A 21901-nucleotide genomic window follows, 5' to 3' on the forward strand; every position below is an offset into this window, starting at 1 on the left:
AAATATGTGTAGAATTTGTTGTACATCTCTGGATTTATGTATTTTTATCTGATGCAACTCTGCTTTTTCTTGCTCTTCTGATTTGGAGGGGATAGTAGTTGCATAATACAACTAACATCTGAACATGGGTTGCTTGGGTGGTGGGGTTTTTACACAGTTTTTCATACCTGGGTATACACTGATGAGCTGTTGAGGTCCCTTGTTGCACTACAGATAGTGTGGACAATCCTGGTGTGTTTACTGAATATTTTATTAACTTATGTAATGAAGCAATAGTCCATTCTTGATTTTGGGCCAAAACAGCTGACAGACTTTCCTTTCAGGGCTGATCTTGAGAGTGGCCTTTTGGAAGGGGCATTGGCTGTCCTTGAGTTCATTTTTGGTGGTTTTTACAGGCCTCCCAGGAGGAGCTGAAGGCTGCGTACCGCCGGCTGTGCATGCTGTACCACCCCGACAAGCACCGCGACCCCGAGCTCAAAACCCAGGCTGAGCGGCTCTTCAACCTTGTCCACCAAGCGTATGAAGGTCAGGGGGAGGCTGAACTTTGCAGGGGGTTTCTGGGAGAGCTGTGTCTTCATGCTTTTTGAAGCTATTTATTATTACAGAGTAATAATTAAATTTTCTGGTACTTATCAATGCTGTTTCCTGCTTCTGTCCCATAAGTCAGAGGAGAAAAGCCATATAAATACTGCAGGGAATGAGATGTGGAGTGTCTGTCTTACCTCCTGCATGTTGTAAATGATCTTCTTATCACTTCCCTTACTTCTGAAGACCTCTTCCATAGGAGAATAAAGACTGAAAAGCTTCAAACAGAGAGGCAGTTTCATATTGTACTGATGAACTGCTGCATCCCTGGGTTCTGTTCCCTGTCACCTGGCTGTGGTCTCCATTTCCAGCAAGTTCTTCTGTATGCTCAGACTGAAAGGACAACTGATTCATAGCGGTTAGAGTTTATTCTTGTGCCAAAGCCCTTTTCAAATACACTGAATTAAACTGAAATTTACTTAAATCCTGGTGTGCAAGTTGCACCTGGAGTGCAGGTGGATTAGAAGCTGATAGGAGTCATCCATGTTACAAACCTGGTGCACCCAGTCCTGGAGCCTAAAGACAAACTAAAGCAAAATTATGAATAAATATTCCCCCATTCAACATCAAATATGAGTGAATATTTTTTACTCCCCTAGTTTTGACTGATAAGCATTTGTTCCTTCCAGTTGGACTTGAGCATGTGTGGAGTCTTTCCTGTTGTCCCTAGGTTAGGTGTTAGGACATGTGGAAGCTTTTGCTGGGAGAGCAGGGAAGGTCTGACCTTGATGATGTGGGGAACAAAAACTCACAGTGCTTCAGTAATTTCATTTTAGTGTGGTGAGTGGCCTTACATTAGAGGCAGCAGCTTCCCTTTGAATTTTCTGGCTCCTCTTGGCTCTGCCTTGCAATGAACATGGAAATTGGGTTTAGTACCAAATGTGAGTGTAGTATGTTACAAGCAAAAATTTTGACATCTTGGAAATGAGCCATTCTACCTCCTGCCTATTTTCTGTTTCTCCTCTTCCATCTCTTAATACCACATGACAAAAGATTCATTTTATCAGAATTCATAAAAAGCAGTGTCTGCCTGTGACATTTAGCAAGTCCAATAATATTCCACTAGTTCAGACCAAAACTTAATTACCAGTATAAGCCTCTTTTTGCCTTACTGTACTCCCCTAGCTCCCTGGGGACACATCAGTTTCCCCACAGCCACAAGAAATACATGATAATGATAAACCTGGTCTTGAAACCCTGGAAGAGGAAATACTGATTTTTTGATTTATTTTTTTCTTACAGAAAGGTGTGTTATAGGAACTTATGCATTTAAATATGCCTTACCCTTTAAAGATTCTTCCTAATTCTGTGCCCACTCTTTTTCTAAAGTAACTGTTCTGCAGTCTCCTGTTGTGTTTTGTGTTGTCCATTGCATTGGGTGAGGTTTTGGGAGGTTCAGATTCTACACACACCTTTGCCATTATCTCTTAGTTAATGTTTGGCAAGGTGTGAACTGCCTCGTGGAAATTGCTCTGTTGGTGCTTGGCATGTACCACGTGTGGGGAACTAGGTGGGAAAGGATCAGTGGACATGGATGGTGAGGAAGATCAAAGGAAGCACCATAGAGCTTTGAAAGCCAGACAGAGGTGGGTGCCATTTCCAGGTGGGGCCCAGGGACTGCTCTGGCCAAATTACTCATAATCTGCATGGTTGTTAGAGGGCTTGCGTCACCTTCAGTCAAAGAAAGCGGTGTTAGAAACCCCCCTACACATTCACTTAGGCTGCATGTCTCTTGTGTTCTTTCCACTTTCTTGTTTCAGAAAAAGAAGAAGAAAAAGATTGGATTTGTTGGGGGGAAAAGTCAGTATGTCCTCTCAGTAAAGCATGTGGAAGCCTCAAAGGGGTTAATGTGCAACTGTAGAACAAGATGTTTCCAGGATCTGTGCTTGAATTCCAAGTATCATGAGTGTTTTGGTCCGAAATCAGAGGAGAAGACCAAAAACTGAGTTCTCTCCTCTCTTTTGGTTTCAATTTACAGTGCTTAGTGATCCACAGACCAGAGCCATCTATGACATATATGGGAGGAGAGGACTGGAGATGGAAGGCTGGGAGGTGAGAGAAATTGAGCACGTTATGGCCAGTGGCTTTGACTAAGCCCACCTTTATCTGCCATTGTTGTTCTATCAGCTACACTGACACCTGGCTGGTAATAAATGCCTGTTGGTTTGAAGGCATTCTTGGTTAGTTATTTCTGTCTCTCTCTGTCCCTGCTGAAACACCATGATGGATTTTCAAAGAACCTTTTGGTTTTGCACTTGACAAGAGAACAATAAACCTGACATTCAGAGTTCCCTGGTAGGATATTACCATGACAGGCAACATCTTTATCTGAGACAAATGTGTCATTATTGTCCATCTAATCCCATCTTTTTCATCTGAAACTTGTTTTTTTCAGCATCAACTAGTTTCTGAGTTTGAAATTACTTTTTCTTCCTGGGCTTGTTGGGGTGGGGTTTTTTGTGGTTTTGGTTTGGTTTAGTTTTGGTTGGGTTTTATGGGCTTTGGAACAGAACTTCTCCATTCATGTCTGTCCAGCTCTTGAGTCCCTTGCTGGCCTCTGCCAGCCCTAGTTGATTGCACTGTGCTGCTTGAAGCAGAATCCTATGGTATTGGGTCAGGTCAGCACCAAGGTCAAACTTGGAGTCAGTTGCTAGAAATGTGGAGCAGATCCAGGATGTAACAGATGTTTTTGAACTGCTTTTGGCAGACTTGATCTTATTTTGAAAAGCCAAATCAAATACTCCTTCTATCCATTCCAAAACTGGGCCTGTGTAAAAAATTCCCTGAGCCTTGTCAGGTAAGCAGCTGTGAACCAGCATAGCCTACAATCACACAACTCTCATTGAATCAGTTTACCTCAGGCTGGAGACTTTCAGTCATTTTCATTTTTGTGTCCACACTTGGTAGAGCAGTTAATGGATCGCTGAGGGTAACAGCTGCACTGCAGTGTCTTGTAGTTTTGCTTGGAAAGATCTTTGCCCTGGTTTTGTCAAGGGAATAGAAATAACAAAACCATTTTCCCTTCTCACAAGGCATGGGGTTTTCTCTCATGCCTGCCCTTTAATCTGGCCCGGGTGCTTTGTTCCAAACTCTGCCTATTGAAATTTGTGCAGGGTGGTTTCAGCAGCCAGGGCAGCGTGGTAGTGCATCCTGCATCCATGGGCCTCTGACCCTCCAGCACCACAATGCCCTGAGCAGCCTCTGCCTGGTAATCGTTTGGTTTTCATTTCTTTTTGAGCAGGTTGTGGAACGAAAGAGAACTGCAGCTGAAATCAGGGAAGAATTTGAGCGTTTGCAGAGAGAGAGGGAAGAGAGGAGACTGCAGCAGCGAACTAATCCAAAGGTAAGCAGACTTAATCCTGGTCTCAAGAGTGGATCTGTAATTATCACCAGTGTTCAGGGTGTGCGGAGCCTAGGTGAGGGCCTGTAGGGAAGAGCCCCTCATGTGTCTATACTTGCTGCATGACTTTCTGTCTTTGCAGTTTCTCTGCATAATATAGGGAGAACAGCTCACTCTTTGAACAATCCCCTACTGAATGGTCTTCTTTTCTTAGAGAAACATGTTGGGACATAATACCTTTTTCAGCAATTTTCAGAAAATAGACCTAACGCTGAAATATTTATGATTTCTTTCCAAGTTTTCTAAATAAAATGTAACTCACTGCAGTTACCTGACAGTTTTTCCCTTTGGCACTGCTGCAGTGTCACAACAATGCAGGGAGCTATTCAAATGAAACTAGCAACAAATCTGAGGCAGCCCTGAGCCAGCTGGGCAGCAGCACTGTGAGCAAAGTCAACCTGAACAGGGTTGGGGTCCTGCCAGTGTCACGGTTAGTGCCTGTTTTTGGAAAGCGTGATCGTGCCCTCAGGATGAGAATCATCCCAGCTGCTGTTCCCATCTTGGTCTGTTTGAGCAGCAGACTCTGACCCCGAGTGACTCACCTCACAGCTAACCTTGGCTGGTCAGAGGTGCTCAGGAATACCATTGGGATGGCAGGGAAAGATGGACGTGGCGATTGGCCAGCGTATCCATAGCTCAGATTCATGGTGGCTTTGCTGGCTCTTGGCTTAATGAGTGTGTGAGGCAAACCTGGGCTTTGTCAGGATGGTCCCTGACTGAAGTTTCAAAGCTTGTTGAATTACAAAAATCTTGGTTCTTATGCAGCGACTAACGTTACCGAGAGCTGCATCAATTAACTGAATGAATTCATATGTTAGTGTAAAATCACAGTGTCCTCTGAGTGGACAGATGTGGGATTGCAGTGGTGCTTAGGACTGGATCCTAAGGAAAGCATCCATCTAAGCAGAGCTGTAATATTTTGAGGCATTTACCTTGGCACTGCCTTTGGATTTGCACTGCTCTTAGCAAAGCAAGTGGACTGTACAGATCCCCAGGCTGTGGGTAGGGCATAGACACTAAGAACTGGTTTGTACTGGAAGGATAAACAAGCATAAAGTGTTGTGTGAGTATCTATTGACAGCTTTATTCCAGGCAGGAAGGGATTTCTGGGTGCCACGAGCCAGGCAAACTATCCCTGCTGGAGGTGCGGGTGAGTGGAGTCAGAGAGATGCTCTCGGAGAGGGGCACGGTTATCTCCCACTCTGCTGCTCCCTGCTTCAGGAATGTGACATTTTCCCTGGGCGCCTCGCCGTGGCTGCGAGCTGCACTGTGAGCCTCAGCCTGTGTCCTGGGATAAAATTAGCCATCTGGGTGTTTACAGCAATTGCCGGCTGGCAGCCGATGGAAATGCCTCTCCAGGCAGTGTTCCCGTGGAATTGGGGAGCGCAGCTGTGATCATTTCATACACGAGCGCAAGTTATTTTAAAATTTCCAACATTTTGTTGGTTCTATAGAACAGTTCCACAAAAATAAAGCATTTTAACCAGAAATGTTGAGCAATAACCAGATGTAGGCAATTTGGAGGGTTGAAATTGAGTCTCCTATTTGCTTTTAGAGCTTTGTTTTTCCTTTCAAAGACGTGCAGAAGGGTTGAAAAGTTCGTTACTAGGTTTAAGAAGAACAACTTCCTGTTAGGAGAAATTAAATCCAGTTATTTTCCTGCTGTGGAAGGCCAATATCTAAGGAATGCAGGTCCCTCAAGGCAAAGCATGGCACAACTTCCAGGTTGGTTGAAGGTAAATCGCTAAGAAAAAAGTAAGGAGGAAGTATATATCCTCTGGCACATCTGCGAATTCCATCAGTGAAGTCTGTTTCCTATTGGCAGGGTGGCAAATAAAGGTGACTTTAAAAGCTGATCCCAGCTCCGATGGGTCTGTAGTGCCACTCCTGCTTCCTGCCCTGCCGAGCTGCTGCTCTGCAGCACAGTGCAGGCACCGCTGACTTTGAGCAGGCATTACAGCTCTCTCCTGTGCTCTTCCTTTCCCATGGTCGGAGCAGGTGGCTGATGGGAGCTGGGAGCAGCAGCAGTCCCCTCCATTATCCGGTGGCATAGGGGTGCTCTCGTTCTCTGGGAATATTTTTAACTTTACCATCTGCTGCTTTTCCTGTGCTTGCGCCTGAACCAGTTTCCTTGCCAGGATCCACAGACCTCTGAGGGTGACTTCACCTGCTTGGCAGGAGGTGGAGGGTCTGCCCAGGGTCCACCTCTCACCTGAGGGAAAGGCAGAGGAGTAGGAGGTCTGCTGGGGAGCCGGGGAGGGAACGGCAAGATGCTCCTTCTCTCTGAACAGATCTTGTGGATTTTCATGGAGAGGTTCAGGTGGTTTCCTTTTTCCTTGGGAGGGATATTTGCTGTACAATTCATATGTGTGAAAAAGAAAATCGTAATATTTTGAGTGTGTTTTAGAGATACGAGGTGCAGTGAATTTCAGGAATGTGTGTGCATCTTGGTGCATCTTTCCAAAGGGTGCAGCATTGTGGCACCAGTAAGCCAAGTACAGCAAGATGGTCTCCAGTGGGTGTTTGCTAGTACAGGACTGCACCCTTCCAGGGTGGTTAGAGGTTTTCCATTGCTTCCCTCTTCTTTTGGCCTCGTTTCAAGGAACAGCATGGCATAGGAGAGGGCTGAAACTGGAGAAGCTGTAGAGTCTGGAGTCCCTTGAAGGTGACTTTGCAGATAGTTCCTGAAAGGGCAGGAGCTGGTTGTTGGTGTCACCACTCAGAACAATGAGTGCAATTGCTCTGAAATTCACCATCTGCCAAGGGTGGTTAGTAAACAGCTGGGCCACAGCCCCTGTTCCAGGGTTCTACTGGAAATAACCACACCTTTCAGTTTTAAAATATTTATCCAATTTTTGCTTCATAAGTAATCAGAAAATAAACACTGAGAAGAGGTTAGGAATCTCTGCAGCAAATAGATAGCCTGGGAGCCCAGGCAGAGAGTAGGTTCAAGTCCTGCCAGACTCTGCAATTCTTCCTTTATTTATGGTCCAGCATTTGATTAGAGAGGAGCGATCAAGGAAAAACGCTCTTTCAGACTGAAATAAGGATTTATTCCATCTGTGCTTGGCCTCAGTGTGAGTGGGGTTTGTACCTACCCAGCTATATAGTTTCCATACACAAACTGCTCAGAGTTCAGTCTGTGCTTGCACACAGAGGGGGGGTTTTTATTGCAATCCGTACGTTTTATAGGAGCTGGGATGCTGTCAAATGGGTCCGCAGGGAAGGTTTCCAAAGCATCTTGAAGTTATATGACCCAGACAAGGATCTAACTGTGCTCTTTTCAAAGAAACACACTCCTGCAGTTAGTCTGAGGGAGCACAGCAGCAGGTAGCCAGACTATTGAGCTGTGGCCTAGTTTTCCATAGGAATAAGTTTTTCTATGGTCTGAGAAAGGAAATGTTTACCACTTGCTAAAAGTATGTCTTTGTCAAGCTTTCCTTCTGATCACTAAACATAAACTAGAAAAAGAAATCAAAATATTTGACTAACAAGGTCAATTGCAAGTGAATGATACAGTTCAGTCCTAAGTTGGTTTAGGTAACTCGTAAGAAGTCTGTAGAGGTTTTCTGACTAAGTTCCATTGAAGAAAATCAATTTCTAGAATATATTATTTCAACTTTCAAATACTGACAGGGCACAGTCAGTTGTGGGGAAAGAAGAAACCTGCTGTGTAAAGGTGTTCTACCTGCTTCTGTAATGTGTCACAACAGAAAAATGACCTCCCGGGATTGCAAGTGGAGTTTGTGCTGAAAAACTGCCTTTTCTCCAGTCTGTTTGATGATTTATATTGCTGTTTTGAAATATTTTCATCATTCACTTTTGCCTTGTGCATTAGGAAATGCATTTTAGAGTGGTAAAAGTAATTGCAGGACAATGGAAAACTGCACAAAAATGTAATCATGCCAGGAATGGTTCAGCCACTCATCCTGTGTACGCCAGATGTTTGCTAATGCTAAATGCCTGTTTCACTTGTCATCCCTCAGGGAACAATTAGTGTGGGAATAGATGCCACTGACCTGTTTGATCGTTACGACGAGGAGTATGAAGATGTGCCTGGGAGCAACTTTCCCCAGATTGAGATAAACAAAATGCACATATCCCAGTCCATCGAGGTGAGGAGGGCAGATGATGCCGTGTGAGCAGGGCGTGAGCGAATGAGGCACCACGGAACACAGAACACGCTGCTCAGGGGTTCTCAACAGGATTTGGGGGGGACGTGGTGGCCAGCACGGGTGGGAGGAGGCAGCTTGGAGCCAGCCAAGTGCTGGGTTGGCTCTGTAGTGTTCGGGTGACTGGTCTGTGGGCTGCAGTGGTCCTGCCCTCCTGCCAGTGGGGATGCTCAGTGCCCAGTTCTCACTGAAAGGGGTGTGTTCAGTGGATGAAAGCAAATGGCACCCAGTCTTGAGGATGTGCATAAGGAAAAGAATGGGAAGCATTTCCTGTTTCAGAGAATTTAGTCTGCTAGAGAGATGAGAAGGGTTTACAGCTCAAGGTCAGGACTTAAAGGTGGTACATTACAGGTGTCACAAGTGTCTGGTACAGTAAGAATTATCTGACTTTTTGCCATGCTTGATGTTTGACTACAAAACCATTTACACTTTTCAGTGGTGATTATGTCTTTGCAGAACATGCACTAAATGCGTGAATTGGGATCAGAGTTACTAGTAACAATATATTCATTTTTCAGGCACCCCTGACTTCCACAGATACAGCAATACTGTCTGGTAACCTTTCCACCCAGAATGGGAATGGAGGGGGATCAATTAATCTTGCACTGAGACGAGTGACATCTGCCAAGGGATGGGGAGAGGTAAGAGTACACCTGTTATACAACGTTACATTCAATCTATTACCCAGTGTTCTATTTGGGGGGGGCAGGGGGAGACTTCAGCTGTGGTTCATCTCTCATGTTCTATAAAGTGTAGAAAAAGGAATTCTTAAAGGAATATGAGACAAAGGGAAGACCAAACCTTGTTTTTTCTTATTTTTCTCCCCCCTCCATTTGGCCATGCAATTTGGACTTCACTTGTGCAGACAGAATTGTTACCTGATGTCTCTAGTCTTTCTAATTTCTCCATCTGAAGGCACAGTGCTGTGAGCAGGCACTTTAGGGCAGTGCAGTAGTTGGCCTTTGCTTCCAAAACTGCTTTGCTTGCATGGTAGGAAGTTATGGGGAAAATAATTTGACCCCCCCAGCAGATATGGTCTGAGCAGCTGGAAGGTCCCATGTTGCACCTGAAAGCTGGGCTGTGTTTGAGATGCTTGTGGTGTCACTGGTATAGCTGGAAGCTGTCTGCGCCTTCCTTCTTGCACACAAGCTCCTGCTAGCCTGCTTCCTCAGCTCAGGAGGAGTCTTCTTCTCATTTGAGATTCACAGACTGGAGGCTTTTGATTTGTGTCAGGATTTTGTGAGGGAAGAGTTTTCTCCACGTTTCCCAGAGTGACCAAATCAGGTGCCAACAGCAGTCACCTGTAGCTTACAGAAGTGGCTTTGTTTTACCCATGAGCTCCAACTCAGCAAGACACCTTTTCTTCTGAATGCAAAGCTGCAGAAAAGGGAGAGTGCTGAAAGAGGTGGTAAATGTTGCCATGTTACCAGGCGTGTAAAACAGCTGTGATGAAAATGATGCTTGTGACATACTTTGTCACAGTTGTAAAGGATGTTTTCTTCTAACACTCTGGCATTGTGCATTCCAACAGCTGGAGTTTGGAGCTGGAGACCTTCACGGACCTCTCTTTGGGCTGAAGATATTTCGTAATCTTACACCAAGATGGTAAATATTAGAGAAATGGCCTAGTGGTTAATATTCCACAATAAGGAACTAAATTACTTGAATTCTCTTCCACATTAATTTTGGATTTGTTTTCTGTCCTACAAAATAAGGTATTTTCGCTTTAGACTTAAGGTCATACTTATATTGTCAAAATACTTGCATTATTTCTGGGTGTTGGTGCTCTCCCTTTCCATATTTCCAGTTTAAGGAAGGTCTGTGTTCCACATCCTAAGATTTGTACTTGATCTTCTCATTAATCGTGGTACTTGAGGCAGGATTTCCAATCAGAGCAACATCTGTTTGCGCTGGGAGCAGAACAAAAAATGGGGAGCTCTTTTGATGCTTCCATGTGTGAGAGGGAGTTTCTGACAGAAAACAGGAGATGATGTGTCATATTTTACAGAAATAATGCCAAATTTGCAACTAGTGTCATGTCTGTTTACAAATGAATAGAGGTCTCAGGTTGCAAAGGAGAATACAAGGTAAGGGCTGTGATTGGAGCCACGTGTCAGAGCATCACAGGAGCTCATGTAGGTTCCCTCTGTTTATATTTTTGAATTCAGTAAATATACCATTCCTTAGAGCTTGTCCAGGGTTCTTGTTCCCCGAAGAGTGCTTTAGCGCTGGCTTTTAGAGCTGATGCCCAAGGATTATTAAATAGCAGGGTTGCTCTGTGCCAATAGCCCAGTGTGTTCTTCTTCAGAGACCAGGATGTTACCTGCACAGGGCAGGAAGGGGAAGGCTGGATGCAAACGGCTGCCTGGGCAGCGCTGTGTGCAGACAATAAACCAGGGCACAGCCTGCTCTCCTGAGCGCCACTGCGGTCAGGGCAGTCTAAGTTAATTTTGATTTTTCCCTGAAAGCCTCAAGCACCATGCTGTTTGCAGGACCGTCTCTGGGCATGCAGCAAAGTTCCTGGGCAAGAAGGAATTTGAGGCCACCTGGGAGCCTGTGTTTTTTTTCACTGACAAGTTTTTCCTCATTTGTCTAGTTTCATCACCACAAACTGTGCCCTGCAGTTCTCATCCCGCGGAGTCCGCCCCGGCCTCACCACAGTTCTGGCCCGCAACCTGGACAAGAACACGATGGGCTCCTTGCAGTGGCGGTGGGGCATCCAGTCAGCCATGAACACCAGTATTGTCCGGGACACCAAAACCAGCCACTTCACTGTGGCAATGCAGGTGAGAGCCACAGGTGGGACGGTGATCCTGCCCTGTGGGAGACAGGGGCCTCACCTTCCTGTCCCACCAGTATTTTGCTTTGGGATTAGAGGTTAAAGGAGCAGCTGGTATATCCCACGTTAGACCTAATGTAGGTAACCAGCTGTTTGGCAGAGCACAGCTCTTGGCATTGTCATAGCTGACATGGGTCAGCTTAGAGTAAGGTCAGGACAACACGGACAGCAGAGGTTGTAAGTGGCAAGCACTGCTCTGTGTTCTGTGCTACTTCAAGGGTGAGAAAGGAAATTGTGGGGAAAGTTCAGCAGTGGCCAATTTTCATACGTTTGTCCCTCTTGTGTTTCAGCTGGGAATCCCCCATTCTTTCATGATGGTCAGTTACCAGCATAAGTTTCAGGATGAGGATCAAACACGAGTGAAAGGTTCTCTCAAGTAAGTGCTCAAGAGGGAATTCACGTTGCTCGCAGCCTGAGGACTCTGACCTCTCCTGCTGCTGTAGGCCTCCAGGTTCCACACAAACCAAATGCTTCTGTGGCTTTTGGGAATCTGCTTTTCACCCTTTAAAAGGCTGAAGTGAATGTCTTGGAGGCTTGGCCCTTTGTGCCTCTGGAGTTAAGTGGAACTTAAAATACTTGTGTATGATATCTCTGTATCATCCCCAACAAGAAAGCCAGAAGTTCTTGTTTACTACTTGGCAAGCTGGAAGGGCTAATCTCACCTTGGAGATACACAGTGAATCTTCCAGAGGCCAACATCTGCTGCAGTCAGATGCATTTCCATGCTTTACTTGTTTGGGAATTACAAGAGAAATTCAAGTGTCTTCCCTGTCTTAACAGTTCTTGGTTCTGTCATTCTAGGGCGGGTTTCTTTGGGACCATAGTGGAGTATGGAGCAGAGAGGAAGATTTCCAGACACAGTGTTTTAGGAGCCACTGTCAGCGTTGGTGTTCCTCAAGGAGTCTCCTTGAAAATCAAGTCAGTTCAAGATCACAACTCTTAATTACAGAGGCTGACCATAACCTCTATGATTCTATTTCCAATATTCAGGTGGGAAAGTTCCAGTCCCAGGGCAATACAGGTGTATTGATACATCACTTGGAGGGGGTGCAGCTGCCCTCAGCTCTAAGGCAAGCTGTAAGCCCACCGTAAGCAGCGGGTGCCTTCCACAGGTGTGACTCACAGCCTGAGCCCCCTCAGTGTGTGTGTGTGTGTGTGTGTGTGTGTGGGCATCAGAATATTCTGGAATACAGCTTAAAGTGAGATTTGGAGCATTCTGGTAAGTGAATGGAAGATTTCTGAAAATATTAGTAGAGCTGGATTCCATGTGTATTATGCTGTACACAAGTGTATGCTTGAATTAGGGAACTACCATTACCAAATGCAGATGATTTTACCATTAATAAGGTGCAGTTCACAGAGGGACAGAGCTCATTAAGTGTCCCTGTGCTGTGGTGCACTTGGATTGGGGCCAAATACAGGCAGGGTGTGAAACTGCTGGAGGGCCTAAAGAACTCAGGCCCAAGGAAACTCATGTTTTCTAAAATAAATATTGTTATAAACATCAGAAAAATATTCATGTACACCTGCCCTGAAGGCCCATGCCATTGTTATGAACACAGGCCTTCTCTAGAAGCATTTGTCCCTTTTTCTGTTGAAATTAATGACCAAGCAAATTCTCCTAAGATTAAAAAAAGAACTTTAGAATGGTCAGGTACTATCACAAGCTGCTGCTTCAAAGTCTGGCTCTGGCTGGTGTCAGCTGCCTTTCCTACCGTTGGCTTTTTCAGTTTGTTGGGCTTTCACCTTTTCGAGCTCCTCATTCATCTCCCCTTGAAAAAACACACTGCTGCTAAATGTGCTTCATCAAGCACATCCCGCTCTGCTTTTCCTCTTACCGTCCCTCTGCTCTTCTTTGTTGCAGGCTGAATAGGGCCAGCCAGACCTACTTCTTCCCTGTCCACCTAACAGATCAGCTGCTTCCCAGCGCCGTGTTCTATGCCACCGTGGGACCTCTCGTTATCTACTTTGCCATGCACAGGCTGGTCATCAAACCCTACCTCAGGGCACAGAAGGAGAGGTGAGTTTGCACTTTCCTGAGGAAGTCTCACTCAGGCTCATTTGTGTGAGGTTGTGGGTCAGTTGTAATTGGGGTGGGTAAGCAGACCCTGCCAGTTTCTGCCTGAATCCCAGCCATGTGTTCCTGATGAGATGTTGTCTTCCTTCTGCCAGAGAGCTGGAGAAGCAGCGGGAGAGCACAGCCAGCGACATCCTACAGAAGAAGCAGGAGGCTGAAGCTGCAGTGAGTCTTTCTTGTAACTCGGTCCTCTTAGTGAAAGAAAACTCTTTTCACTCTGGACCATTCTCTTCTGGCCATGGTGTCTGACCCTGCATGATTTCTCCTCTGCCACTTGTGTTGTGACAGGTCCGGTTAATGCAGGAGTCAGTCCGAAGGATAATTGAAGCAGAGGAAGCCAGAATGGGTAAAGATTATTGTATCATTTACTTGTTCTATAAATTTGAAGAGAAGAAGAAACAATGCAAACACGTTGTTTCTTCATTCCCACTACTGATGAAGTGCAGTGTAGTTGCTGCTGCACACGTAGTGGGGGAGCCCCACTATGACTCAGCTCCAGGTACCTGAGCTTAAGAGGGATCACAGAATATTATCTTGGGACATGGTGTGAAGTGGATCAACAGACTGAAGGCAACAGTCTGGATTCACCTCTCCACTAGAGAGAGGTGTGTGTATAAATAGGTGCAAAAGTTGTAGTCTGAAGTTCAGCTTTCACTGATTGCTCCCTTACATGGTTTTCTCCTGGATTGTACTGGGAATCTGATCTCTGATGGTTACTAGCAATTTTCCACGGAATGTTCCAAAGTGAACTGAAATCCACGTGGACTGTCACATCAGTGTGGCACTGAAGTCCTGTCACTCCATTCTAGTGCTGAAGGTTGCTAACAAACACCCAACTAAAAATGTTGTTCTTTGTTGGGAAGCATGGGTCCAGGCCAGGAGAATTAAGTCTCACTGAAAGCAACACAAAATGCTGGGATGGTCTTTTTGTCAGTGGAAGCCTTCCACCACAGCTGTGATTTCCTGGGAAATGCAGGTCTGATTGTAGTGAACGCCTGGTATGGGAAGTTTGTTAACGACAACAGCAGGAAGAATGAGAAGGTGAAGGTTATAGATGTGACTGTGCCTCTGCAGTGCTTGGTGAAGGATTCTAAACTCATCCTTACAGAGGCCTCCAAGGTACGTAGCTGTTCTGTCAAAGCCCAGATTCAGGGACTCAAATGTGTGGCTCAGAATTTTGGTTGAACCATATGGTGTCCTGCCAGGGGATCTCTCCAGTGGCTCTGGATCAATTCACAGATGCCATTTACATACCAAGTATTACAAACTTCCAGGAGCTTCTGTTTCTCGGGGCTTTTCCAGTGCCAGTGTCTGCACTGTGGGACAGTGGGTGTTACAGACCTTGGGGCTGTACACCAGGAACTTCCCAACCCCCTGGTTTACTTCTATGCACTGAAAACTTGCAGAGGTGATTCCCCAGTGTCTCACCTTGCTGGCAACAAAACTCCTTTTTTTTTTTTTTTTTATGACACCTTGTCTTGGCACTAATAAATGTTTTTGGCCAGCTGGAGAGCTGTGAAAGTCCATTCCCTAATGCTCAGTCTGTCCTTCTCTGGTTCAAGGCTGGGCTTCCAGGCTTCTACGACCCCTGTGTGGGTGAGGAGAAGAGTTTGAAAGTGCTTTATCAGTTCCGAGGAGTTCTGCACCAAGTGATGTCAGCTGACAATGAGGCCCTAAGGATACCAAAGCAATGTAAGTAGTACAGGCTGCCCAGCATCTTCCTTGGGGAACCAGTAATGGACTACTTCAGCTCTGTGGTGAAGCACACAGAACTGGGGTTCAGAACTGGGGTTACTGGTATGGACTGACCATGACTTGCTTCTGCAGTAAGGCCCAAAAGAACTCAGCAGCAACTCTGCAGCTGTTTGTACCAGCCAGTCTGTATCTCTAACTGGGGCTGGAAGCAGAGACTTCCCACAGGTGCCAGCATCCTTCTGTGCAGTTCACAGCACTGGGTGGCGATCTGGGGACTGAATTTAATGTATGGAGGCCTGAGCCAGATTTCTTCCTTGTCCCCATTTATCTTACCTGCCAAAATATTTTCCCTGGTGGAATAGCTCTGTGAAACCAGTATCTGCTTGTGACAACTTTTACTGACACCCCTGTCAAGGGCACAGACCTTTGTTTGCCCTAGACCAGCTCCCTGCCCAGTGTGAGCAGCACATCCAACTGACAGAGCTTCCAGAAGTGCATTGGAGGCAATGTCTCCAAATACTGGAGTTGTGTCTCGTTAGTGGCCAGAAATGTTCCTGCCTGTCTGTGGTACAATGGTGGGCTCCAGCACGTGTCCATTCCTTGTTCTCCCCCACAGCTCACAGGATCGATGCCGATGGCTAATCCGGGGAACACGTGTCTCTCATGGTACCTGGGTCAACGGAAACTGCAAAACCTCCCCCGGACGCTGCGAGTTTGAACAGAGACACTTTTATTTTTACTGTCTGTATAGCAGGCGGTGTCCTGCCGGTTCTGTTAGGGACAAAAGGACAGACCCTGCTGCTCTAGGCGGCTCCCAGGCAATATCTGAGTTGTGGCTCGGTACCCAATAAAGCAGTGTGACTCTGAGTGCACAGTGCTTTCTGCCGAGGGGCTGAGCGGGCATCCTGCTCCCAGCTGGCCACGGCCCGTTCGTGCACTCACACCTCCCTCCTGGCGCTCAGCAGGGACGAAGACCTGTTCTCACTTCTCCACATACTTCCTGGGGTAGGTAACACACCTTCTCCTGCTCATGAGGGGAATTTCAGTTCTCTGGCCACCTCCTGGAAGTCCCCTGTGCAAATACTTTTGGAGAGAGGTCAGTGATTGTTTCAATCTCAAATCTGTGTTTGAAATGCACTTGTTAAGAAAAGTATGTGCTTAAGTATGAATGAATTTGCCTTTTGTAGTAACATGGACCTCTTCAGCACCAGTCCATCCAGCTGCTCATTTCCAACACTGCTCTTCTAGACAAGGACACAGTGTATCATAGTTTTATTAATTTTTCTGCCACCCACAACCATGTATTGTCAAGGATTTCCAGAAAAAGAGGAAAGCAAGTGAGGGAGAAGGACAGCAATTAATTTCATTTGATTCAGATGCTGCAACTATCTCTTCACATCTAATTTATTTCTAGTAAGAATAAATGTAGTTCATAAAGTAAACCATACCAAAGTGAGGAGGGAGGCCAAATGGATAAAAAGCTGAAAATGTAACACTCATCTGCCCTTTCTGAAAAGCAGCAGTTACGGCATAAATCCATTGACTTTATCTTGCCTAGAAGCCCTGCCAGGGATTTCCAGCAGAAGGGCAGTCCTGGCCTGGTGACACAGCAGCTGGAAACGGCACCTTGTAGAATCTGCTACACACTGGGTACATCAGCATCACTGAGGCTTTTACAGAGAAACAAGGAATCATCGTGGCTTGGTCATAGTTTTGCTCTGGCTAAGTCCAGACCAGCCCTTGCTGCTCATGGGTGAGAGCAGAGGGGAAAACACCCATGTGTTGGCAGTGCAGAGTTGCTTTTGACAACTGCTGTAACTCCTTTCCTGATGTGGACTTGGCCCCTGTTCTGGGCAGCTTTGGTTCTCTGTGCTCAGGTCACTGCACCTGAGAGGAGAATGAGGTTTCCAAAAGAGATGCTCTCCCCTCTAAAAAACAAGTTCATATTATGAAGGGGTGTTCATTTGTTTTTATTAAAACCAAAACTTTCCAGTTGTGACCAGTTCCTGGTGCAGGGCTCAATTTCACTTAGGGCCAGCATTCTGTCGATCTGAAATTAAATGTAAAATGTGCAATAAATTATATTCAGCTGAAAAGCAGCTGCCATTCCCTTTGCATCTGTAGGACGCTCCTGAGATGAAACCCCTGGAAAGCAAGGGTTGCAGGTTTTGCAAACGTAACAGCACTCTCTGTGGGACTGGGCAGAAATCTGAATCTCCTCCAGTTCCTTTTTGATGTCACTGTGTGAGGTGTATGGTCAGAAGTGAGGAGCCAGCCTGTAGAGACTAGGACATGGCAGAATACTCCCACAAGAGCATCCCTGAGAGCCAGATGCTCGGTCGGTCTCCCCAGCCCACCTCCTCCTTTCTTCCTTGTTTTTTGTCAGTGCCAAGTTTTGCCAAGACTCTTAACAACAGCCCCACTGCAGAACCACAGCCTTCACCACCATATTCTTGCTGTGAGCAGCTGCCATTTTACAGCCACTACTCCCCTGGGACTTCTCTTTATCACTCTGTAATTCAGAATTACCAACAGAATTAAAACAGAAGCTCTAAGCAAGCAGAGCTGAGCTTCCAGCTTAGCTTCCAGTGTGACCTAGTGCCACTTCCAAAAGGCTGAGCCACCTTTTCAGTTTGCCAAGGTGTTCAGGCTGCTGCTTTGATGGCAGCTGGCTGAGCAGCAGTGCCTACAGGATTGTGGCACATACAGGAGCTGCAAGGTGACACCAAGGCTCTGGCAGCCCTTGGGTGGTTTGGAGTCCTCCATGCTGCCTGGTGGTGGGGAGCGAGGGAGGGAGGGAGCTCTATTTCAGCACAGCTCTCAGAGGGGTCACAAGGGCTTGGTTTGGGTCAAGCCAGATCTCCGGTCCTTGCAAGGGGTTGCAGTGCTGCCCCAGGGCTGTTTCTGCAGCTGTCCCTGAGGCTGCAGGGACCTGGTGCCAGGACTGTGCGCTCCAGCACCATCGGCATCCTGGCCTGAGCCCTGTCCCCCAGCTCAGTCACTGCACCCTTCAGCAGGCCCCTGGCACAAGCCCAGCACAGTGTCCCTGCTGCCTTCAGCCACTCTGGGCAGTGCCTGCCTCCTGTCCCTCCACCCTGCCCAGCCACCCGGCTCCATCACCATGTCCCACACTCTCAGCAGAGGCTAGCAAGGAGCAGCTGCTCCAGAGAAAGGTGGGGATACCTGCCAGCTCCTCCTATCCCTTCCTGAGTGTATTGTTTCAGGAAGAGCACTTGAAGTGTCAAGTCTTCCTGCTGTCTGGCACAACAGCTCACAAACCAGTAAATCATAACAGCAGACTCCTGAGTTTGGAATAAAACGAACTCATTGTTCATTTGTCTCACATTTAAGAAAAAAAACATGGTTCATTAAAAGTTTTAATGAAAAAATAAAGTTCTGAATTAAACTGTAATTATACATGGCTGAAAGTGATGAACTAAAAGAATGGAGATGTTACTTTTTTATTTCTCTCTGCTGATACTGTAACGTGCTGGACACCATCCACTGGGATAAATCCAAAAAGGAAACAGAACAAGAGTCAGTCACATTGATTAGTGTTGAACCTCTGTCAAAAAGAGCCAGTTCACTTGACAGTGCACCATTTCTTCCACAAAAGCTTCAGGAACACACTCCACAGAGATGCAGCTGAACTGCAGACACACTGTAAACACAGAGATACCAATTTCAGACCAGGTCCAACTCTTGTGCAGTTGTGGCCAGGATCTTCCCAAGCATTTCTGGGGAAATGGCAGCACTGGAGAACTTTGGTTATTTTTCTGGCTGCAAAGGACAGTCAGGCAGCCGTTGGGGGCGAGTCTTTGGCAAACTCCTTGGTGGTTCCACGTAGCTTCTGAAGGCAGCACAGCACAGTCATGGTTGTGAGATTTCACAGAAGCTGGAGTTAGTTTTCTGAACCCAGTCAGCTGTTACAGCTTGGTGGAACAGGATTTTTATCAAGAACCAGGAGGGAACAGTTGCATGTTGTGCAGTTCTGTCACCCTGCCCCACACTGTGGAGGCCCAAGGCCCTGTGGTATTGGGCTGCCTATGGCTTTGGCAGCCCCAGGGCTGATGTCTGAAGGAGGGCTCCTGACCCTGTGTCCTGGCAAGACCCTCAGTCATCACCAGGATGCATCTCCCAGTGAGCCAGTGCTCAGACAAGGCAGTGCTCCAATGCTGTGACTGCAGAACTCATGGGGACAGTTCCTGCCGGCACAGCTGGTCTGGCTGCAGCTGCTGTACCAGCCAGTGCTTCTCTGAGCCTCTGACTGGACAGAGCACACACTGCTCCTCAGGGATAGCTTCAGAGAAACACCTTGAAACATCAACCCAATTTGTGATCCATGTGGATCTGTCTGGTCATTGAGGAACAATACCAGCATCTCCCTGGCCTTGTGTACGAGCTGTGACTTCCCATCATGGTCCTGAAGGGCTTTCCCATGGGCTGAGGCCCAGGAGGTCCTGTCTGCAGTGCTGGCCAGGGCCTCAGCGCTCTCCTGTCCACTCCACACCAGACGGATCCTCATTGCACTTCATCCTGTAGCTGCATTGCCTGCCTTCACTCTGATCTGTGTCATTGCTACCAATAGAGTAAAGATTCTGGCTTTTTGGTTACAGTCCAGTTTCAAAAAACAAATAGCAAAAACAAAAATCAACTCAGCTGTCATACTTGGTTGGACATGATCAAATCCCAAACCAGACCTGCCAGGTTCTACGTTTCCTTTGGCCCCTTTTACAGTCCATGTTTGAACTCTGGGCTGAGAAAAGGGAGAGTCATCTTCTTAAAACAGCACCGTAGAGGTTAATGAAGGGACAGGAAATGGAGCAGTTTCCCCCCATACACACATTTGAGCTGATCATGCAAATAAATCACAAAAAAAATCAGGGTAAGAAGAGACCTTCTAGGAAGGAATCTGATGCCGTTAATCCCCCACGCTGCCTGTCCAGGAAAAGGGCTGCTCTTTCCTGCCAGGGCGCTGTCCCTTGGCACAGGAGGGAGCCCCGAGTCTCGTTTGCACTTGGATGATGCCAAATGACAGAACCCCCCTATGCTCAGGCCCGTGGAAGCGGAAGCAGATCGCACAGAGGCCGGTAGTACTGATGCTGACTCCTACGGAGCCTTAGGATATCTAAGATTGATCTACATGGACAAATGGGCAGGTATAATATCACATTGAATTTAAAACACAGGGCCATTTACTTTTCAGACTCTTCACACAGACTCCCCCTCCCCTCCTTCTTTGGGAGGAGGAGGAGTTTCCTAGCACAGGGAAGATTTGCAGTTTCCCAATGAGATGAGAAAACCTGCGTGGCAAAGGTATTGTACATCACCCAGTCATCGTAACCAGACAGAACTCCACTGAGCTCAGAGAGCTTTGTCTGTCCCTCGAGACAGTCGGTATCTCGCCGCAGTTCTGCCCAGTGGCCTCTCCCAGCCCCGGCTGCCCACGGCTCGGCGATTCCTTGTTCCTGGGCCACAGGCCGGCTGGGCACCCCTCCTGCCTGAGCAGCAGCAGTTCAGGGGAGCCCTCCCCGGCCTCCCGGCCGGCACCCACGACTCACCCGCCCACTCAGCGCACCAGCACGCGCCTCTCCCCTAGTCCAGAAAGCGCCTGCGCGAGCCCGTCCGGGAGCGGTTCGAACGGCGAATGTCAAACTTGGAGTCCCGGCACTTCTGGCAGATGTAGATCTCTGGGACGTTCGACTTGCGGATTTTGGCGCAGGAGAGGTGGATCCAGGTGTGGCACTCGTTGCACTCGATCATCGGCCGCCCGGCGAAAGGCTTCATGCAGAAGCAAGTGACCAGGTCCCACGAGTCGTCATCTGCAAAGACAAATGTCAGAGATACATTTTTAGCAGCTGATGCCTCTCACACCAGGAATTTTCTCTCCTTTCGTGCTAAATTAACTACCTGGGTTTCAAAGACAGGCACTTTGCTGCTTTGTCCAGGTCTCTCTTGCACAGGAAGAGACTCTCAGCAGTACCGGGGAGACGGTAATCCAGAAGAGGAGAACCAGCTGCTTCTATAAAGTCGCAGCTTTTCACTCAATTTATTGCAAAAGGAGCCAACCCAGATCCCTCCCGCCAAAAACCCAACTGCTCCTGAATTCCACCCAGGCAGTGCTCCTCAGCATTATCCTCACCCTACCAAAAGCATCAAAGAGAATGGCACAGCACCACTACTTCCACCTGGCCAATCCTCTTGGACAGCCAGGCCACCTACCTGAATCCACCATGATGTCCTCGTCATCACCAGTGCCATCCTCATCCCGGAACACCACCTGCTTGCCCTGCCGAATGACTGTTCGTTTGCCCACGCTCTGGATCTCCACTGTCTGCTCGGCCGTCACAGCAGGGTAGGAGACGCTGGACGGGGTGTCAGAGTCCCACACCGAGCAGTGCTCGGTCACAGACTGAGGGTCGCCCTCCGACGAGGGGCTCATCGGCGTCTCTGCGTAAGAGTCCTCCGCCTCCAGATCCAGCAGCTTCTCCTCATAGTCCTCCTCTGCAGACACCTCTGTTTCCCTCCTTTTCAGCTTTTTCTTCTTCCTGATCTTATCGATTTGCTTTCGATCTGGCAGGAAGTTGCTGGCCTTTGCCCGCTGGAACAGGGAACTGTATGGTTTTGCTCGCTTAAGCTGACTAAAGTTCTTTCTGTTCTTGGAGGGCAGGGAGACAGAGGAGGGGGTGTCATTGAAGCGGGGATCCCAGCTATCACTGTCAATCGTGCCTCCGGTGCTGTTGGGAGGGCTGGGGCTGTTCCTCAGCGGTGTTTCCTGGAATACGTTTAGGAAGCAGGTAACAGCTTGACTCGAAGCAGACACACGTGTGGCGCAAGGCGCTGTCGCCTGTCCCCCAGGGCACTCTGCCCCATCCCTGAGGTGCTGTGCCCTGTCCCCTGTTCTCAGTGCGCTGTCCCCTGTCCCCAGGGGTGCTGTCCCCCAGAGTGCTGTGCCCTGCTCCCTGTCCTCAGTGCGCTGTCCCCTGTCCCCAGGGGTGCTGTCCCCTGGAGTGCTGTGCCCTATCCCCCGGGGCAGCTGAGCACTGTTTCCCGTGCCCCGGGGCGCTGACGCTTCCATTCTCACCACCCGCCGCTTCGGGGTTTCTCCGGCCAGAGCTCCCGGGACCGGGGCG

The 21901-nt window shown here is 47.7% G+C and overlaps 2 protein-coding genes across 3 annotated transcripts; one reads left to right on the forward strand and one right to left on the reverse strand.

Moving 5' to 3' along the window:
- Nucleotides 1–326: 326 nt before the first annotated feature.
- On the forward strand, nucleotides 327–16215 carry DNAJC11 (DnaJ heat shock protein family (Hsp40) member C11). Of its 2 annotated transcripts, XM_008634273.2 has the most exons (15): nucleotides 327–525; nucleotides 2564–2637; nucleotides 3827–3928; nucleotides 7972–8100; nucleotides 8676–8798; nucleotides 9689–9762; nucleotides 10754–10943; nucleotides 11287–11372; nucleotides 11798–11914; nucleotides 12861–13016; nucleotides 13169–13238; nucleotides 13362–13419; nucleotides 14050–14192; nucleotides 14636–14765; nucleotides 15385–16215. In XM_008634273.2, exons 1-15 carry the CDS (start codon nucleotides 438–440, stop codon nucleotides 15408–15410), a joined length of 1566 nt encoding a protein of 521 aa, XP_008632495.1. In that variant the 5' UTR covers nucleotides 327–437; the 3' UTR covers nucleotides 15411–16215. The 2 variants fall into 2 exon arrangements, with proteins under 2 accessions (XP_008632495.1, XP_017590557.1); XM_017735068.1 differs by lacking the exon at nucleotides 2564–2637 and having other exon boundaries at nucleotides 438–525.
- Nucleotides 16216–18127: 1912 nt separating this feature from the next.
- On the reverse strand, nucleotides 18128–21870 carry PHF13 (PHD finger protein 13). Its single transcript, XM_017735069.1, has 2 exons — nucleotides 20991–21870; nucleotides 18128–20590 (listed from the first exon to the last, which is right to left on the reverse strand). The coding sequence occupies exons 1-2, from the start codon at nucleotides 21844–21846 to the stop codon at nucleotides 20364–20366; spliced, it is 1083 nt and encodes a 360-aa protein (XP_017590558.1). The 5' UTR covers nucleotides 21847–21870; the 3' UTR covers nucleotides 18128–20363.
- Between the last annotated feature and the right edge of the window lie 31 nt (nucleotides 21871–21901).

Source organism: Corvus brachyrhynchos, unplaced genomic scaffold (genome assembly GCF_000691975.1).
Source record: "Corvus brachyrhynchos isolate BGI_N302 unplaced genomic scaffold, ASM69197v1 scaffold395, whole genome shotgun sequence".
NCBI lineage: Eukaryota > Metazoa > Chordata > Aves > Passeriformes > Corvidae > Corvus > Corvus brachyrhynchos.